This window comes from Fusarium vanettenii (assembly GCF_000151355.1).
Source record: "Fusarium vanettenii 77-13-4 chromosome 10 genomic scaffold NECHAsca_43_chr10_1_0, whole genome shotgun sequence".
NCBI classification, from domain to species: domain Eukaryota; kingdom Fungi; phylum Ascomycota; class Sordariomycetes; order Hypocreales; family Nectriaceae; genus Fusarium; species Fusarium vanettenii.
In genome coordinates this window covers 58241-77242 of record NW_003315845.1, presented here as the reverse complement: position 1 = coordinate 77242, position 19002 = coordinate 58241, and the positions used below count along the sequence as shown (strand labels likewise).

At 50.8% G+C, this 19002-nt stretch overlaps 9 protein-coding genes across 9 annotated transcripts; 4 read left to right on the top strand and 5 right to left on the bottom strand.

Moving 5' to 3' along the window:
- Positions 1 to 137: 137 nt before the first annotated feature.
- On the bottom strand, positions 138 to 2618 carry NECHADRAFT_96520 (uncharacterized protein; the record flags this gene model as incomplete). The annotated part of the gene is made up of 2 exons (XM_003041597.1): positions 138 to 2399; positions 2493 to 2618. 2 exons carry the CDS (start codon positions 2616 to 2618, stop codon positions 138 to 140), a joined length of 2388 nt encoding a protein of 795 aa, XP_003041643.1.
- A 219-nt stretch (positions 2619 to 2837) lies between these two features.
- On the bottom strand, positions 2838 to 5432 carry NECHADRAFT_49686 (uncharacterized protein; the record flags this gene model as incomplete). Its single annotated transcript, XM_003041596.1, has 5 exons — positions 2838 to 3945; positions 3999 to 4588; positions 4642 to 5158; positions 5208 to 5305; positions 5361 to 5432. The coding sequence occupies 5 exons, from the start codon at positions 5430 to 5432 to the stop codon at positions 2838 to 2840; spliced, it is 2385 nt and encodes a 794-aa protein (XP_003041642.1).
- A 327-nt stretch (positions 5433 to 5759) lies between these two features.
- NECHADRAFT_49675 (uncharacterized protein) lies at positions 5760 to 6633 on the bottom strand (the record flags this gene model as incomplete). Its single annotated transcript, XM_003041595.1, has 2 exons — positions 5760 to 5852; positions 5908 to 6633. Coding segments are annotated over 2 exons (819 nt in total), but the record flags the coding sequence as incomplete, so codon positions are not given.
- Positions 6634 to 7219: 586 nt separating this feature from the next.
- Positions 7220 to 8223, top strand: NECHADRAFT_49769 (uncharacterized protein; the record flags this gene model as incomplete). The annotated part of the gene is made up of 2 exons (XM_003041655.1): positions 7220 to 7304; positions 7358 to 8223. The coding sequence occupies 2 exons, from the start codon at positions 7220 to 7222 to the stop codon at positions 8221 to 8223; spliced, it is 951 nt and encodes a 316-aa protein (XP_003041701.1).
- A 738-nt stretch (positions 8224 to 8961) lies between these two features.
- Positions 8962 to 10030, top strand: NECHADRAFT_85310 (uncharacterized protein; the record flags this gene model as incomplete). Its single annotated transcript, XM_003041654.1, has 2 exons — positions 8962 to 9828; positions 9917 to 10030. 2 exons carry the CDS (start codon positions 8962 to 8964, stop codon positions 10028 to 10030), a joined length of 981 nt encoding a protein of 326 aa, XP_003041700.1.
- Positions 10031 to 10333: 303 nt separating this feature from the next.
- NECHADRAFT_9671 (uncharacterized protein) lies at positions 10334 to 10660 on the top strand (the record flags this gene model as incomplete). The annotated part of the gene is made up of 1 exon (XM_003041653.1): positions 10334 to 10660. A coding segment is annotated over one exon (327 nt), but the record flags the coding sequence as incomplete, so codon positions are not given.
- A 265-nt stretch (positions 10661 to 10925) lies between these two features.
- Positions 10926 to 11697, bottom strand: NECHADRAFT_49670 (uncharacterized protein; the record flags this gene model as incomplete). Its single annotated transcript, XM_003041594.1, has 3 exons — positions 10926 to 11201; positions 11249 to 11581; positions 11647 to 11697. 3 exons carry the CDS (start codon positions 11695 to 11697, stop codon positions 10926 to 10928), a joined length of 660 nt encoding a protein of 219 aa, XP_003041640.1.
- A 571-nt stretch (positions 11698 to 12268) lies between these two features.
- On the top strand, positions 12269 to 13822 carry NECHADRAFT_49709 (uncharacterized protein; the record flags this gene model as incomplete). Its single annotated transcript, XM_003041652.1, has 4 exons — positions 12269 to 12417; positions 12474 to 12581; positions 12633 to 13185; positions 13238 to 13822. The coding sequence occupies 4 exons, from the start codon at positions 12269 to 12271 to the stop codon at positions 13820 to 13822; spliced, it is 1395 nt and encodes a 464-aa protein (XP_003041698.1).
- A 275-nt stretch (positions 13823 to 14097) lies between these two features.
- Positions 14098 to 16695, bottom strand: NECHADRAFT_85306 (uncharacterized protein; the record flags this gene model as incomplete). Its single annotated transcript, XM_003041593.1, has 1 exon — positions 14098 to 16695. The coding sequence occupies one exon, from the start codon at positions 16693 to 16695 to the stop codon at positions 14098 to 14100; it is 2598 nt and encodes an 865-aa protein (XP_003041639.1).
- Positions 16696 to 19002: the final 2307 nt, after the last annotated feature.

Here is a 19002-nt window from a genome sequence, read left to right as displayed (position 1 = left end):
TCTTTCCTTGTTGAATCATTTGCTATCTCCTTTCAAGTCATTAGAAAACATAATTCAAACTTCATTCGCTTCTGCATGCCGGTAACCATATTAACACAATTATTGCTACAGAGGTCTTCTGGCCTTTGCCTTTCCCACTATGCCCCATACGTAAGGGTTGACCGTTTGATATAGTTCAACGCACTTCCGGACCTCAACCATTCTATTTGATGAGCATGATAAGAATGGTGGAGTTGTGCAGTCCATCGAGTGCCATCTTTCGTTCTAACCTCCATTGTGACCCGTTTGCCTGGTTGAAGACGGCTCCCATCCACATCCAGCAGACTAATAACATCACCTTCAGCAATCTTGTCGTAGTCTCTCGGATCCGCAAACGTCAAGGGAAACATGCCTTGCTTCTTGAGATTCGTCTCGTGAATTCGGGCAAAGCTCTTGGCAATGACAGCCACGCCACCTAGATGTCGAGGCTCCAATGCGGCATGTTCTCGTGAACTGCCCTCCCCGTAGTTGTTATCGCCAATGATGCACCACCGTATGCCAGCCTGCTTCAAATCCCTGGCAACTTGGGGAACAGGCTGAATATTGCCGTTCATTGGATTTTTGGCCTTGCCGATCATGCTGAGAGACGACGCATCAGCAAGAAAGCTATTGGTCGCCCCAAGCAGCATATTGTTGCTAATATTCTCAAGGTGGCCTCGGTATTTGTACCACGGCCCTGCTGGAGATATGTGATCCGTCGTGCATTTACCAGCGACCTTGATGAGGACTTGCATATCCTCTGCATTTCCATCTTGCCATGGCTGGAAAGGTGTCAGAAGTTGTAGTCTGTCGCTGTCCTCATCGATATCAACCTTGTATTCTGACGTGTCTGTCAGAACTGGGGCCTGGTAAAGATCATCTCCTGGAGAGAAATTCTGAGGAAGCTCGTTGGCTGCTGGAGGTGTAAAGCGGAACTCGGATGGGGCTCCAGACTCATCAAGGAAGGACACGGAGTCCGTGACAGGGTTAAACTTCAGATCTCCTGTGTAGGCAAAAGCCGTGGCGATCTCAGGAGAGGTGACGAAAGAATGGGTTGCTGGGTTTCCATCATGACGGCCAGTAAAGTTTCGGTTGAAGCTCGAGATGACCGAGTTGCTCTCAGCTCCGGCAATATCGACGTCCTTTCGATCCCATTGTCCGACACATGGGCCACACGAGTTGCTCAAAACGACAGCTCCGGCATCCCGGAGGGTCTCGAGAATCCCACTCTCCTCTGCCGTGGCACGGATCTGCTCACTACCTGGACTAACCATGAAAGGTGTTTTGGTTCGGTACATGCCCGCTTCCTTGGCCTGTGTCACGAGAGTGTAAACTTTTTCCAGGTCCTCGTATGAGCTATTCGTGCAGCTCCCCACCATGCTGTAGCTGATCTTTGAAGGCCATGAACTTTCCTCGACATGCCTCTTGAACTCGGAGAGGGGGTGTGATAGATCAGGTGTGAAGGGGCCGTTGATATGAGGTTCCAGCGTTGAGAGGTCGATGTCGATAACCTCATCATAGAACTCCTCGCTTCCGGTGTCGGCATTGAGGAGTACTTGCTTGAAGGTGTTGGCATATTGCGCAATGTCTCCTCTCTTCGTTGCTGAAAGGTAGCGGGCCATGGCTTCAGAGTAGGGGAAGATGCAAGATGTTGATCCAACCTCGGCGGACATGTTGCAGGGAGTTGCCATGGCTGTCGCCCCCAAGGTCTGAGTGCCAGGTCCAAAGAACTCAATAACCTTTCCCTTTCCTCCAGAGACAGACAGAATACCGGCGAGCTTGCAGATGATGTCTTTGGAGGAACTCCATCCAGAGAGCTCGCCCGTTAATTGCACGCCCACGACCTTGGGGCAGACCAGCTCCCAGGGCATTCCAGCCATGGCATCGACGGCATCTGAGCCACCAACTCCGACTCCAAGCATGCCCATGCCGCCAGCGTTTGGTGTATGCGAGTCGGTGCCTATCATCAAGCCACCAGGAATGGCATAATTCTCCAAGATTGTTGTGTGGATGATGCCAGCACCGGCTTTCCAGTACCCAATGCCATACTTCTTTGCGGCACTGCTCAGGAACGCATAGACTTCGCCATGATCGCTGGAGGCTCGAGCAAGATCTTCTTCGGCGCCGTACTCGGCCACGATCAGATGATCACTGTGTACCGATGTTGGCACTCGGACTCGCGGAAGCCCGGCGCTGATGAATTGCAGAATTGCCATTGTTGCAGTAGCATCATGACACGCAACGCGATCGGGCCGCAAGCGCAGGATTGTCTTGCCTCGTTCGATTTCGTCAAAGGCCCAGCCATCTTGGTCGTGTACAAGATGGCTGTAGAGTATCTTCTCGGTTAATGTTAGAGGCCTTTTTCCGATGCCTCGAACGCGCTGCAGAGATTGGAGTTGTGAGTCGTAATTGAGAGGGTTGTACTAAGAGATAAGTTAGTGTCTCGTCTGGCTATGTGATGGGCCATAAATTACCGGTTCCAGTGGACTCATGGCAACATGCGACGAGTGCGTCGCTAGAAAACGGGCTTGAAGCCATCGGAGCTCTCTCTTGGCAAAGGAGCCCCGAGCAAAGGTAGACCGTAATGATGTTAGTGTCATGGTTGCAATGCGACACCAATTACGATGCTCCGAAACAGAGGGACTCCGGAGAATCCATCCTGGCATTTATTCAGCAAGAAAACAATGTAAGAGAACCCTACTTGCTAATGTCCCAGCCGCCGAGGCATTGTAGCGTGGATCCGTCCCACCTCAAAGGACGCGGAGTAGTCCGCATACCACCCATCTCCACCCGCGGGTTACTCCGCGAGAGCGGAACGCTTAGAAACCACCATTCGGGTGCGTTCCGAATGGTTCAAGATCCTCGCTAGCATTCAGAGGGAAACTCCATGTGAACTCGGACCTATCGAAATCGGCCAAAAACATCTCAATCTCTGGCACAAAGTCCGGTCTTTCCATGTTGATGCCCTGCCATATGCCCTGATCGTCATCAGAAGTGGTAGAAATTCCTTGCCAGGTTCCGTCTGTTTCTTCGAGTGGAAGCTGTTCAATGCCCCCCAAAGTTTGAGAATTCTCCAGCACAGTGGTGCATTCACCTTCTGTTATCGGTTCTTCGACCCTGCGCGTAGAGCGACCTCCTGTGGCCGAGTATTGGGATAGACGCGGGGCTTTGAATGGAGAATCGTCCATATACAACTTTCTCATCGTGAGATCGGCCACAGAGCCAAAACTTCGTTGGCCGCTCTTCGCGGATGGCCACCACTCGCCGCCGATAGTAAGGAGGCTGGAACAGGCCCGAAGATTCTTGGACATTGTATTCGTAGAGGCTTTCTTGCGAACTTCCAGCGAGGTCCAGAATGAGTAGATCAGCGTAGCTCCGGCTGCAAAAATGCTCTGCACTGCTCTCCATCCGTGATGAAGACTGTGGAGATCATGCAACCTCTCGTAGCCTTCTAGGATGCTTGACGAACTGTCAAAACAAAGTTGTAGGGATTGTGAGGGCGGATTTCTGACCACCTGAGATGGCTGGAAAAGCAAGACCGTGGCAGTGTGATACTTGATGCTGAGTTTCAGCCTCCACACTTCTCGTTGTCGATTGTCAAGGCTAGGAAAGTCGAATTCATCTTCAGAAGCCTCTTGCCACCAGTTATCGAGAGTTTGCTTAATTCTTTGTTGATGCTCTGCTGGATTCTCCGGCCAAGGAAACCAGCTGGAATCCCCTGGGAGATGGTAGAGATGAAGTTTGATGTCGGAGATAATTCGGTCAAGCTTGTATGTGTAAGATGCATATCGAGTAACGGCTGCCATAAAGGAGTGTGGAATAGCCCCGTTCATGGCATCATCTTCGGGTGGTGGGGCCTCAGGTAGTTTAATATCAAATGTTTCGTCTCTAAATCCGAGAGGACGACCCTGGATGGAAGAAATAGACCTGATGAATCAGCATTGGATGGACGCGAACGAAAGATGAACAGAGTAGCGTACCTGTCAAGGGAGTATATCGTAAAAAAGGTGAAACGCCTGATCTGCTTCATGGCAAAGTCCTCAGGCTGTTCACTATGGTGTTCCCGATGGATGCCAAGCTCGACACAGTGAGCCGATGCAAGATGAACCAAGGTCCACAGGTTTATCTCTGCGGGCATCAGCATGCTATGATTGATAAGCATGACCATGGCCTGTATCGTAGGAAGTGAAATCTGTGAAAAGGCATCCTTGGAGAAATGCACAGCGGCGCTATAGAACCTCTGCGGCGGGAATTCGTAAACACGGGTCCGGACCTTTACAATAGCTGCAATATTGAACACCATGAAAACGATAAAGGCAATCACAGGTAGGGTAGCGCCGTGGTCGTCCGCGACTCCAGGAGTTACTAGCCGTCCATTCCAGCGGAACGGGGGCATTGTGCTAGGCCAACCATGCGTGGAATCATCTACTTGCCCAGATTCTAAAACGCAGGAGTATATGGCATCGATGGCACTAAACAATGATGAGGGCTCCAGAACTGGAAAATCGGGGTGAACCCAGCGTATATATGTGTGAGCGAGGATCAGAGCTTCTTGCTTAGTAGGTAGTTCCTTTCACCTTGATTAGACCCAAAGATCCGCAGGAGAACTCGAGAATAACTCACAGTTTTGAGAAAGGCAAGCACAGCCTGATGGTAGGACCTGTTGTGGTCTACAGTCACTCCCGAGTCTTGCCACTCCAAGTCGCCCGTGTTGGCATAATCACCCATACCCTGCGGTGTGGATCCGGTACTTGAGGGAGAGGCTCCTATCAGATTCGCAAAGAGGAGTCCGGAGCTCGAGCCGAGGTAATGCTTCTGCGGGGAGTCCGAATTGAGAGACAGCATGCCCAGGTTGACAGCAACGGAGTGTGCGCGTTCAGGGAACGAGCCATCGTGATCGGGTTGGTCAGAAGCCTCTGCTGATCTCTTTCGTGATACAATTTGCAGGGCAGGACTTGGAATCGTAGCTGCTGGTGTCGTCGACGTATCCCCTTCTTCGTTTCCTCCCTCATCCACCAACTGGCTGCCTAGCTCTGGTGCAGGCTCTACCTGGGGGCCAGACCGTAAATCTACATCAGGTGCACGTTCTCTGATGATATCCTCGAGCCATTGGATCCTTGCACGAGCAGCGCCAACAAAACTTCAAGGCGTATTAGTGCGAATCCATTCATAGGCCGTAGGGTACTTACTTCCGAGGGATGACAATGTTGGAGTTCTGGCTATCCACGTCAAGACATACCTGGCCTGCCTTTGCGCAGTTTGTGCATGCAGGAACTTGACCATCACACTGTTTCAGATTCAGCACATGTTCTTCGGACACGGCACCAAGCAGTGTTCTTCACCTTAATGCGTCGTGATCGACAACGGCGACAGGCCAGCCGGACCTTCTTAGGGGCGCTGGTCCTGGAGGCCATCTGGACACGCAGTTTAAGCTCAAAAAGAAGGAGTACTGTAAGCCTCACTCGCTTTTCGTTCCTGCTCCGTCGATGGGCCTTCGAAGAGGCGCTGTTTGTCGCGATAATTGGCCCAATTCATGGGACGGATCAAAATGTCATGGTTGCGAATGGAACGAAGATGACGCGGCGGGGTCGAGGATTTTTATTTAGCTCGTCAACACCTTGTACCCAAGTACCTAGAAACCCTGGGACCGCCTAACTAAGTAAGTAGCCTAACCAGCCTAAACAACCGGCTCGATCTTACTCGTACTGCACCAATTGTTCGCTACAGTCTAACGCCACCACTCAAAGAATCGCTGGCTTTGGCTGAATGGCTATAGGGGTTTCCATAAAATCCAGCACGTTTTGATAGATTGAGAAGCTCATTGCTCCTGACACCTGAAGTTATTAATGCTTAGTAGTTTGATGTGTTGGGCTCGTTGAGTATACTCACGCTCAGTCTCACCAGTCGAGGCGTTGTACCCTTCCATAATCCTGCGACGCCGGATTCCCTAATGATAGCAGTGAGGATATGCAAAGTTCCTTGTTTCCCACTCCCTGTTGATACACTCTGCATCTTGGTCTTGATGGTATCAAAGGGCATTGTAGCATATACAGTGACAACGCCAGCCGATGCTCCAGCCATCGAAGCTGTAAGGCTCACTTGACCCACCTCTTTCAAGCGCGGTTCTATCAAGTCAAACATCGCGTGATAAGATGCAAACCTGACCAGGGCATTCGACGCTTGCTTCATCGTCACTGGTACCACTCCACGGTAGAAACCGCTTATACCCTGATTGGAAGCCATCCACCGCATGGCATCGCCAGTTGACTTGAATGCGCGAGAGCCTGCTCTGTCTTCAACAATCTTTGTCTTGATGCTTTCGCCTGGAGTCACGACGGTGATACTTTCTGCCACTCCGGCCGCAACCCCAGCAAGCATATTTGACGAACTTGTAGGCTTGCCTGTCTTGCGATCCCGGGGTAGCTTATTTCGGATCGCATCAAACGTTAAGAATCTGATGCCCGACTTTGAGGCATTGGAAACGCAAAAAGCCCCAGCTCCAGTATACAGAATACCAACGCCATGATCTCTCACAGCCGTGATGAGAAGTCGAAGAGGTGATGGTGAAGATGCGCCGAGCAGTTGCTTTCGCGTCTTGACGTATTCGGTCGGGTACTGGTTAAGGCTGGTGTGAACAAGCTGAAGCCGTATCTGTGGGAATGCGGTCCATTGAGACTTACAGTTGCCAGAGACTCGATGCCACCAGCAGCAGCTCCAGCCACTATTGACTGTAGAGGAGTCGGCGCGTTCGCAGATTTCTGTGCCATACCTCTTTGTGCTGCAAGTTTCTTGGTCTAACAGAGTCCTCCGTTGTGTTTGTATTGCCTATTGTAATCTTCAATCTACTCGTCTCATAGGAACTGGACGCTGGATACGTCCGGCTCCGAGACTCGAACCCCGAGTCAAGAATTCCCGCCGCTGTCATCCGCCACCGGAATCCCTCCGTATTCCGAGTCCGAACGCTAGTTGTTGATCCTTGGGGGCGATGGCTGGGAGGTGACGGGGCTACTCCGCCTGCCCACCCTGGCCTGCGGAACAATCCAGCAGTATCCACCCCACGGACATAAGGGGCTCTGGGGATGCGGTACCTTGAAAAGAATGCGGTGGAAAGAACCATCAGGGATATAATTGGATTGAATTTGGTCCTCATTGTGAATCCTTTTGAGCAAGAAAGAGTTACAACGATCCCGAATAGTACATAATGGCACCAGAAGCCCTCGTTGAGACTAATAACGCGGACCTCTTTCCTAGAGGAGGATGGGACACGCATCATCACATCTTTGAGCGTACGTCAAAATTCCTTGTCAGTCATTAGACAAGTAGCTCTAACTTCCAGAAGCCCAGGCTTTTCCCTACAGTCCCACGCGCCATCTCACACCCCCCGCGGCGACCATCAAAGCCTTCGAGAATTTCCGAGCAAGACTGGGCATCACAAACTCAGTCCTTACCCATGGCCTGTCCTACGGTGATGACTGTACCTCGTTGAAAGCTTTCGTCACCAAACTAGGAAGACAGTCAACTTCCGGCGTAGGGGTGATTGAACCCGACAAAACCACCGACGATGAGATTCGAGATCTTCAAAAGGCCGGCGTCCGTGGTCTCCGTGTCAATCTATACCCAAATGGAGCCATGGAAGATGTAGAGCTTCAGAAGGAAAAGTTGCGCGCATATCTCCAGAGGATAATCAATCTGTCCCTTGATTGGAGTTTGACAATGACAACGATTCGAACTGAGTTCTGGGATGAATTGGAGCCATTTGTTCGCAGCGAAGTTGGGCCAACGGGCAGACCACTTATCACGGATCATTTTGGTCTTCTGAAGGCGCCCAGCATGCTACCACCTGAATATCGGAACGATCCTACGAAGCAACCTGGCTTTGCAGCGATCATGCGACTGGTCAGGGATGGGCTTCTGTTCGTCAAACTTAGTGCACCATACCGCGTAAGTGAGCTTAGCCCACGTTACGATGATCTCAAGTTCCTTGTGCGAGCTTTTGTGGACGCCAACAAGCACCAAGCCCTCTGGGGGAGCGATTGGCCGCATACCCCCAGGATGAGGGTGCGCAGTCACGAGGAGGCTATGAAGGAGACTCCCTTCTTGGAGGTGGATGATGAGGCATGGCTTCGGAGCCTGAGGGGGTGGTTGTCAGATGAGGAATGGGACTTATTGATGGTGCAGAACCCACAACACATCTTTGCTTCATAGATGATATGTGTAACTAGCGATGGGGCATAGGGATGGGGAATGGCTGAGTTGTCATTGTTTACCCACTGTGTTAGCATTGACGACTGGCGGTTGGGCAAGGCCCTCTCACCTTTGCCCTCCCAAGCCTACCCAACATAGGGGACTATATTTGTTATCCGAGCTTTGGTACTTTCGAGAGCCTGTCCGCCTTCAGTTGCACGCCGCGCAGGGGGCTGCTTACATCTCGCTGCCCCACACGGCTGTGTACGACGGCTTAGATTATGACTTACATTTAAAATTACATTGCTTCAAGATGATGTGTACTGCACTCTACACAAAACGCCAAGAACAATCCTACGCCACCAAATGATACACGACACTCCTTGAAGAAAACACGGAGAATAAGCCCATGTCACCTAAAGAAGATACACAATGCGCTCTGAAGGTCATTAGGCTAACGGCTTCATTTTAAATGAGGCTGAGACTGTAGCTAAAGGGCTGTATGAGCCGCTTTAATAGAATAATAGGGGCTTTTTGTAGCTCAAATCGAATGTTCAGCTTATGACAGATAGTTACTTCGCCGGTGACTATTTTGACCGGCGTAAACGTTCTAAAAATAATCATTTCATAAGAATATAAAGTATAGTTTTAAGGCAGAGCAGTCCGCTTGAGTCATCGTGACTCAGATCAACACACTCTCTTTTCCTTTGATCAAAAGACCAGACCAACTCTACCAAACTCAACTTTCAGTCAGAAAAAATGGGCTTCTTCCTTCTCTCTTTACTTGTTGCTGCCGTTGGCCAGATAAGCACGGTGGCTTCGCACCCCTTTGAGCTTGCTCCACGAGCTGATGACCTATGCCCTGCAGGCGAGGTTGAATTTACCGACACGGTTAGAGATATGTTCACGGGCTTTACCTCCAACTACTGCCGGCTTCATAAACCTGGGGAGGAGGAGACTTGGTCCACCGGCAATTTCTGGGTGACAATTTCTTCGTCGGCCGACGGTTGCGCTGCACCAGCCTCTATGCCAGAGAATGAGTGCAAAGACTCATTCAAAAAATCTATCGACGCTTGTTCCGTTGGATCCAAGATTTCGGGCGGCAATTCTCTTTGGACTGGGCCAGATGGAACTTGCCTGAAATTTTCGATTCACACTGAACCCCTTGAAGTCGAGGTCTTGAAAACCGACATCGAGTTCCATGCCGAGCTCAACGAGGTTGACGTCGGGGAGGGTCTGTACTCCTGTGATGACTATATGAAGCTCTTCGACGCGGCGGTCAAGGAAGGCTGCCTGGGGACTGGGTGCGACGTCACCAAGAAGGCGTGTGACGACCAGACTTGTGTGACCATTGATGGCACTACGAACCAGGGCGTTGCCGACAAATTCAAGGGTTACCTCGACCAGCTAAGGGGTGTCATTGCCGGATCATGCAAGACAGAAGCGTACGAAGACTATTACTGCACCCCGAACGGCGTTTGCAGCACCAATAAGAGAGTCAAGGTTCAGATCCCGTCGTTCCTCGGCTCCTCTACGGCTAAAGACGGGGATACCTTTGTTGCGAACTACAAGGTCTCGTTCACTGAAAAGGAAACGAAGAGTGCATGCGACATTGTTACAGCCTTGGTTAGTGCAGGTCTTGGTACTCTAACAGGAGGTAGTCTTCTGGGTGCGACCTCACTTTTCTGCTAAGGTGTTGGGGAACACATTCCAGCGGTGGGCAGGAAAGTCATGTTTGATAGCTCAGGTCGAGGGCAGCTTCAACGCGCCCCTTCGGATCGCTGCGGTAGAATCCAACATGAAAGCGGCAGCCGCTTTCTACAAATAGCTTTTGGCAATAAATTCTTCCACACTTCTTCTTGGAGCGATTCACTACGGATGGTGGTTCTTTTCTTTTTCTTGCTAGTGGCTGTACAGGGAGAGTATATATAATTGGGTTCAGAGCCTGAACTTGGCAAAGTTCTTAACTGGCTCAGCCAGGATTGTCACAGGACTTAGCCCCTGACCCTGATCCTGGTCTTGAAGCTGGAGGCTCTCGCCCTACCAAGATTCAGACCTCATCCCAATCCATCTCCTCCAAGCACCGCTCGCGCCCTCCCGCTTCAAAATGTCGTCCACGCGTCAAGTTGTATCCGCAACCCAATCCACGCCATTCATATACCGGCTCATCCTCCTTAGCATCGAGCCCTTCCTCGCCACCGCCGGCGCCATCATGGTGTCGGTCAAGCCGGCTGCTTACGCTGACGCCATGACGCGCGGGAGCATTACCTTTGCGCAGAGCAACGCCTTTATTTATACCCAGATCGGGGGCTCCTGGATCTATTTTGCCTTTATCGATGGCGTGGTGATGCGCATGTTCGACGACTTGGCCCTCTGGCGCGTGCTGTGCACGGGGATGCTGCTGAGCGACATCTGGTACTGCGCCGGCACGGTCCAGGGCGCCGGGGGGCTGGCCAATTGGGCAAACCTGACGGCTTGGACTGGTGACGACTGGATTACCATGGTTTCAACGCTGCCGATGGTGATGGTCAGGGTGCTAATCGTGCTGGGCATTGGCGTCAAGCGGGCTGAGGATCGCGCATCCGATGCTAAACTGAAATGATGCAGGCCAGTAGCGCAATCAGAGCGAGCCAGAGTCAGTCTTCATTGACCATCTACCCTACTCGTCAGCTTACATATAATTACTATAGTGATAAAGATAAACTATTGTAATTAATACCTCGTCACTTATCCTTTCGGATCGTCTTGATGAGCTCTCCCATCGCAGCGCCCTTCCTGAGTTCAGTAAACATCTTTTCGTCTACCTCAGCTCTCGCCTGACACAGTTCAGCAACGCGTTCGGCAAGCGACGGAGGCACGACGACGACACCATCGGCGTCTCCCACAAGTATGTCTCCTGGGTTGACCCAGAGTTTGCCTTTAAATTGGAGAGGAATATTCACTGCAGAGGCTCTAGTGAAAGTGTTGGAGCCCAGTATGGAGTGGCCGCGAGCAAACACCTCGAGGCAATTAGTCGGCATAGACGAATCTCAAGTGAAACACATACCGGAAACTTCATCTCCTTGTGCTCATTGATGTCTCTCATTCGGCCATCAATTACTACGCCCTTGGCCCCCAGGAACTTTGCTCTAGTCGACATCAATCCACCCCAGCAAGCTGACGGCAGGTCCTTGGGCTGTTGGATATACATGACGCCACCGTGTTCGTTGTGATCAACAAAGTGCTTGTCCAATGCTGGGGCAGATTTATCGCTTGACTCAACCATCTTGACAGTAACAGCCGGACCAATGATGCGAGCTTGAGAGTCCGGAGAGAAGATGCGGATGCCATCCAAGAATCCCCCATATGGATACTTCATTTTGACCAGGGCATCGCCAATCTGAGAACTGTAAGTCTTTCTTTCAGCCACACCAAAGAGGTGGGATCACTAAAGCAAGGGCTTACATCGCAAGTTGTAAACCTGCGCAAGAGGTCGAGCGCTTTGGAGGGGGGCATTGCGAGTTACGACAGGATGTGGTAGAGTTACAAACAAAAGATGGTGTGTCGATGAGATGTAACTTGGTACCATGCATCTATCACTTGCTTTTTGCCGTGCCATCCTCGTGGAGCGGTGGTGAGAACATCTCGATGGTCCCTTCGGGTCTCTCCCAAGGCAAAGGATAGCTCCGTGCCGTCTTTTCCCCGATCACGGACTGCTCCGAAGCAACTGTGGCCAATCTCCCATTCCCCGCGTTCCGCGTTGCCCCCACGGTGTGCCTCCAACTTGTCAACTGATCGAATCATGGTCGCGTTGAACACAGAGTTGCCTCTTCATCACATTGGGTGGGTGACGGTGCTCGTACAACTGGGCCAGGAACATATTAAAGGCCCTTCGCTTTCTTCCTTGGAGTCATCAACCACCCTTAGCAGTGCTTCCTCCATCCAGGCCTGATACATCACTGTCCTTGCACACTTTTCAGTTACTCTTACTAGAATGACAAACTCCAAGACAGACGTTAAGCTCAATGATCTCCATGGCTCGTCGGATCACATCGATGATGCTTTGCCTCCGGTGGACAAGGAGACAATGACTGAAACAAAGAGCAACGACTTGGGTATGACCGAGGAGGAGTACAACGCCGCCGAAAAGAGTCTTGTTCGGAAACTCGACTATACTCTTGTGCCTATGGTATGGCTTCTTTATCTGTTCAACTACCTTGACCGAAACAACATTGCGTACGTGGTTTGTAGATAAACAGTCTCCTCTTTACCAATACTGACCTCTTACCCAGTCAGGCAAGACTTAGCAGCTTTGAGCAAGATCTCGGTCTCAAGGGGAATCAATTCAATGTGGCAGTCTCGATTCTGAACGTGGGCTATATGCTCATGCAACTACCAAGGTATGCTTAACAGGACAGACCTTCCTGAGGTTTCAACTAACGCCAGGTCAGTAATATGCTCCTTACGCGTACCCGGCCTTCGATCTATATACCGTTCTGGACGGCCCTGTGGTCTATCGTCTCTGCTGCGACTGCAGGTGCCGGTAATTACACGCACCTCATCGTCATTCGATTCTTCCTGGGTATCGCAGAAGCCCCATTCTTCCCCGGTGCCATGTATCTCCTCAGCTGCTGGTATCCCCGTAAGGAACTTGCGCTCCGCACAGCGATTCTATATTCTGGTGTTCTCCTGGCCACAGCTTTCTCGGGTCTCATTGCTGCTGGCGTCTTGTCAAATCTTGAAGGCGTCAGGGGAATTGCTGGGTGGCAATGGCTCTTCATTATTGAAGGCGCTGGCAGTTTTGGTGCTGCTCTGATTGCGTTTATCTTCTTGCCTGATTTCCCTGGACAAAAGTCTGGGGCGGTCAAATGGCTCCTCACGGATGACGAGCAAAAGGTTGCGGTTGAGCGAATCCAGAGAGACCGCGTGTCCTTGCCCCAGGCTGATAACAGTGTCTGGAGCGGGCTGGCAATGGCTGCCAAAGATATCCGGACTTGGGTCTTTGTAAGTTCTTGTTTCCATCATTGTGTATACGACAACTAATAGTTCTTGATAGGTCATCATGCTCACGGCCAACCACAGCGCCTACGGCTTTAACAGCTTCTTCCCTACCATCGTCAAAGGATTCAAGCTCGGCGACAATACCCTGACACTTGTCTTGACAGCTCCTCCATACCTTGTGGCTACTGCCACCGCCTTTGCTACAGCTTGGTCTAGTGATCGCCGCAAGGATCGAGGTTACCATATTGCAGTGCCCCAATTCGTCGCCTGCATCGGCTTCATCATCTCAGTTTCCACCCTCAACAACGCTGCAAGATACACAGCCGCTTTCCTATACATATGCGGGTGCTTCTCTTCCAACGCAATGGTATTCAGCTGGGCGAGCTCGACTCTTAACCAGACACCCGAGAAGCGAGCTTGTGCAACAGCCATCATCAACCTCTTGAGCCAGTTGGGTAATATCTGGAGTCCTTATTTCTTTCCATCGAGCGATGGGCCTCGCTATGTCAAGGCCAATATCTTGATGATGGCCTTTTCGCTTCTGTCTGTGGTGACTTGTGTGGTGATGAAAATCATGCTGAAGAAGGCGAATCGGAAACTGAAGGAGACTGGAGAGAACGCCAACTTGTTTACGCTGTGATTCAAAAAACAAACATGAAGATACTGCTCTTGTAGTTATATATGAATTAGTTTATGGCTAGGCTGATGTGTTTTACTGTGTCAGGGTTCAATCTTATCATGTAGTGACATTATAGAAATCGGTGGAGGGCCTCTTTTGAAGATGTAATCGATGGCAAGAAGAAAAATAAAAAGTATCAGTTGTTAAAGAAACCCTACAACGTAGAAACATCACATTAAGAATGGTAAAACTAATAGAGATACTCTTGATCTCGCACTTCCGCCACACTACTTGCTTCACTGCGGCAGGGTGAAACCCTCAACACGAAACTTGTGATATCCTGAGCCAACAACCCTTGAGTTTTCTTTCGGGCCAGGGAGGATTATCTCGGCCTGCGTATTTGGCGGGACGATAACCTTTAAATCGAAATGACCATTCTTAACCTTCCAATCCGTAACGATCTCTCCATAAGGAGAAATCAGTCTGGCCTTGGCCTTGTCGATACCCCCACCAGGAACTGGCGCGATAGTAATCTTCTTGTAGCCTGGCTCAGCTGGGGCAATGCCTCCTACCACTTTATGGATCCAATCAGCAACAGAGCCAAATGCGTAATGATTGAAGCTCGTCATCTCCCCTGAGTTCACGCTGCCGTTGGCTAGAAGGCTATCCCAGCGCTCCCATGTGGTCGTGCCGCCTTGAACAACCTGATACAGCCAGGAGGGGACCTTCTCCTGTAGGAGCATTCGATAAAAATCAGGAATCGAATCAATACTCTTGAGCGCGAACCCGAGCCGAGCTGTAGCGGCAAAGCCAGTGCCCACGAGGTAGTTGTTGTCCTTGATTTTTCGGATGAGTGACTGAGCGGCATTGGTACGTACTTGCTTGTCTTTAAGGAGGTCGAAATCAAGAGCAAGGGTATAAGCCGTCTGCGTTTGGTTCGCAAGATCTCCATCTGGTACCCACGCGGCTTCGAATGCCTGCTTGAGATCATCATGTTGCCGAGTATAGTTCTTCGCCAAGTCCTGGTTCCCCAAAGCATCGGATATTTGCGACATGATCTCCGTCATCTTGACCAAATATGCATCGGCAACAAGTACACGGTGAGTGGTAGCATTGCCGGGGCTGTCTGCTGGCGACAGCGGGTCCAGCCAGTCTCCAAACTGGAATGGCTCTGGGTCCCAAAGTCCTTCTTGGTTGCGAGGAATGCCAACATCAATCCACGACTGTGCCTGTGGCAGGTTTTCGGCCAGGAGAGCTTCATCACCGAAGGCTGTAAAGGTGTTCCAGGGATTCCCCACAACCACATCCCCCCAGATTGCGGTTGGTAAGTAACCTCCTAAATTGACGGGGACCGAAGGCACATAGACGGGAGGTGCCATCCGGTTTCCCTGCATTTCAGACCAAATATCCTTGTGCCAGCCCTTCCAAAACCCCGCCGTATCAAAAAGATAGTTGGCAGTCGGGCCAAAAGCATAGGCATCTCCCGTCCATCCGAGCCGTTCGTCCCGTTGAGGACAGTCAGTCGGGATCGACAGGAAATTTCCCTTCATTGACCAACGGACATTGGAATGGAACTGATTCAGGAGGGGGTTGGAACACTCGAAGAACCCTGTTTCTTCCAGATCCGTATGAACGACCACTGCCACGATTGAGTTTTCGTCAAGGGGCGTCTCCTCGGGCCAACCGTCAACTTGGGCGTAACGGAAGCCGTGAAATGTAAATCTGGGCTCCCACTGAACTGGACCGTCACCGCTTAGAATAAGCACATCGCGGGCAGCAGCCTGTCGTAGGGGTCTGAGAGCCAGTTCGTCATCCTCAAGCACTTCTGCGTGGTGAAACGTGATGTTGGTATCCTTGGGGCCCGTCACGTTGATGCGGAGATGCCCAACCAGGTTTTGGCCAAAGTCAACAAGGGTTTTGCCTGAGGCAGACTTGAAGAAGCTCTTCGGCTTGACGGTTTGAATGACACGGACTGGTGGTTGATCGGGCGCAGTAAGTTCTCCTTTCAGAGGCGAAAGCTCACGAGTTCCCTCCCACCCATCAGAGTCAAAACTGACCGTAGACCAACCTTTCAAGTCTGAGGCTAAACGATCATCGTACTCCTCGCCATCGTAGATTTCCGCCGAGATAAGAGGCCCGGTAGTCGACTTCCAAGTGTCGTCGGTTGGTACCCATTGTGTGCTACCGTTCTTCAAAGTGATCTTGAGCAATGCTAAAGGCCCGATAGCATCGCCGTAGATATTGCGCTTGCCTCCACCGAATCCGAGTCGACCCGCGTACCAACCCTCGCCAACAAGAGCACCAATGGCATTATGACCAGACTGTAGTAGCTCCGTCACGTTGTACGTATCATAGACATGGCGGTGATGATAGGATTGCCAGCCGGGAGCGAGAACATGATCACCGACTCGCTGCCCGTTGATTTCTGCCTCGTAAAGCCCTAAGGCTGTAATGTAGAGCCTAGCTGAGAGGATATCATCTGAGATATCAAAAGCTTTCCGAAAATAAAGCGGTACTTTGGGCTTGTCTGTGTCGAACTCGTGGGTTGAAGTGATAGGGCTAGCGCGAGACCAGGTCTCATTAGAGATACCTGTTTCAACATAAACCCAGTCAGACCAGGGAGTAGATGTCTTGTCCCCATGCGCGCGGACCCGGACCGAAGCGGGTTCGGCCTCGTTGAGGGGAGGGCCAGGCCAAGGCACATAAAGAGACTGAGCTGAGACGGCGTTGTAAACTTCTGATGCCCCGTCGCGGTTGATTTCAAGTTCGTAGGAGCTTTGCACCCAGTTGGAAGCAACGCCTCCAAATCGCCATGAAACACGTGGTTGCGCTTCTGCAATGCCGAGGGCGGAACGATGATTCTCAAAAGAGACACGAGATATTTCCAATGCCATGATGACTGCCGGATCTCAACAGGTGAGTGTTACACCCAAGAGAGGATTACAAGACACCAAACTCGCACTACTCCAACACACGATTTATATAGCCCATCTCAACATCAACAGAGGCTACTTTCTCCTCGGCCACAGCTTCACCGTGACGTTAGGGCTCACTCGACATAGCATTAGCCCGAGACAGCGAATCTTTGAACTGGAAGTAACCTTCCACCGGAATGATCAACAGCGATGGGAACGGTTACAACACTACCCCGCGTGCAAAGTGCGGAGACCCCAGGTTCACGAACGATCCGTCTTGCGGGGCGTAACGTTATTAAGCTTGTCAAGGCGGGGCGGAGACACATCTAGACAGCGTGCAGTAAGAGACAGGTACAGTCCATCCGCTCAACTGATGAGTTAATGAAATTCTATGGAGATAGACTATCTAACAATCCTAGCTTAAATCTTTGCCCATGAGGGTGCTCGCTATGCCGTCAAACGCAGAGTGGCTCCGGTGCAGGTGTCACGGTGGCAATGAATGTTTCATCGCCCGTATTTCATTTGGATCTTATTCTCAAGTAATTTGCTGTGATGCCTTCTGAGGACCTGTATAAATCACATGGGCTATCGTGCGACAAGATTTGCCGTGTCGCGTTGCCGTGGTCACCACATAGCCCTGGTCAAAGCCGATGTAGCACCGCAAAGATAGGCCGAGCCATGTTCAATATGGCACCACGAAATGCATCAACAATAACCCTCGGTTTCCTCTTTTATTTTCGGTACATAGAAAAGACGAAATCAATTCGCAGCATACGAAAGCGTCGGCGGGAGATGGCGCGAGTTAGATCGGCGTTGCGCAACCAAAAGTACTCCAACGGTACAAAATGTCGGCAGTTAAAGAAGGACCCTCTACTCCGTATGGGGCAGCAGACCAAGGTGTCCAGTCCATGCTACCGTGCGTTAGTAATTCACGAGAAGTCGGCTCATTAGGCAAAATAGAGGTTGCCGTCCGTTGAGTCGCATGCGGAAATACCTAATGAGACCCACCAGCTAGCGCTGGACATAGGATGAGGATTGGGGGTTGCCCAGAGAGAAACTGGGTCTTTATTGGTATTTTGATCAGATAGACATTAGATTCCGGGGGGGGGGGGGATATATGCTGCAATCTCATAACGTCCAGTGAGACAACCAGAAATATTGTCAAACACAACGCGTCTCACAATCGCGAAATTAGGGTTGAACGGGATACCCCAGATTTATCAACAACAAAGACCCATAATTCGCGGTTCGGCTCAGCCAATCGTACTGAAGCGGAGGAGGTGATCCGCAGCGCTCAGACACACACAGGCCTATCAAATCTAGCCTTGTCCCACAGATATGCTCCAGCGTCAATGGCGTCACTCAACAACGCGAGAACCCAGGTAGAGAGATAGATATATGGCTTCCCAAGTCTAGGAAACCCTTGGAGCTGCTTTGGTTTCGGTTATCTATGCATAAATAGTTTTAATATGCTGCGTTAATATCTGGTCGATTTCCCTCTTGTGGCGAGCACATGGACCTCCCTAGATGTCTAGGGTAGGGCCTCTTTTCTTCTCATATCTCAAAACGCGTATGAGATCGAAATTAATCTCAACTTTCTATTGCAAACCCTGCGTTTACGAAGTTGGAAGAAACCCAGTAGATCTTGAAGCATTTTACATCTATTCTTACTTGACAAAACCATGCCTTTGTTGGTTGGCATTAATGACTGTACATGTTCGTTTGTTTTGTGTCAGACTTGCTTTTGTATCCACGCATTGCGTTGACGACTTTGTCTTTTCCCAACTTCATGTATCTAAAACTAGTTCAGTTCTGGCATTCAACTTCTCATACCTCCTATGGTTCCATCGATACTTATTGTGGCTTTGGCCTGTCTTGGCCACCTGCGGGCCAAGACAACTTCAGCCGCAAAGACGCATCGAGATGCCTGCATGTCTTAGGCATGTGCTGAGACAGGCCGTTCCCCGCGTTTGTTCTGGGCCTCGTGGCTATCGTTCACGTCAGGTCAGGACAAGATATTGGTTTTGGTTTTGAATTCTGTGTCATATCGAGAGGGGTTGAGGGCCGCATCATTGGCGATGGCGTTGCTGCGCAGATAATGGATGTCTGGCCTATGACCGAATGAGCCTAGCAGGGTTCGATAGTGTCTCTAGCCTGTCTCAGCGGAGGCCTTACGCCAATCAGCATGCACTATGCTTGGCCAGATTAGGCATAGAGTGTGAGGCCAGAGCCCGGCTGCGGCCCGCGAAACTAGCCACATTCCGCGTGTCTCCATCAGTCCAGCCA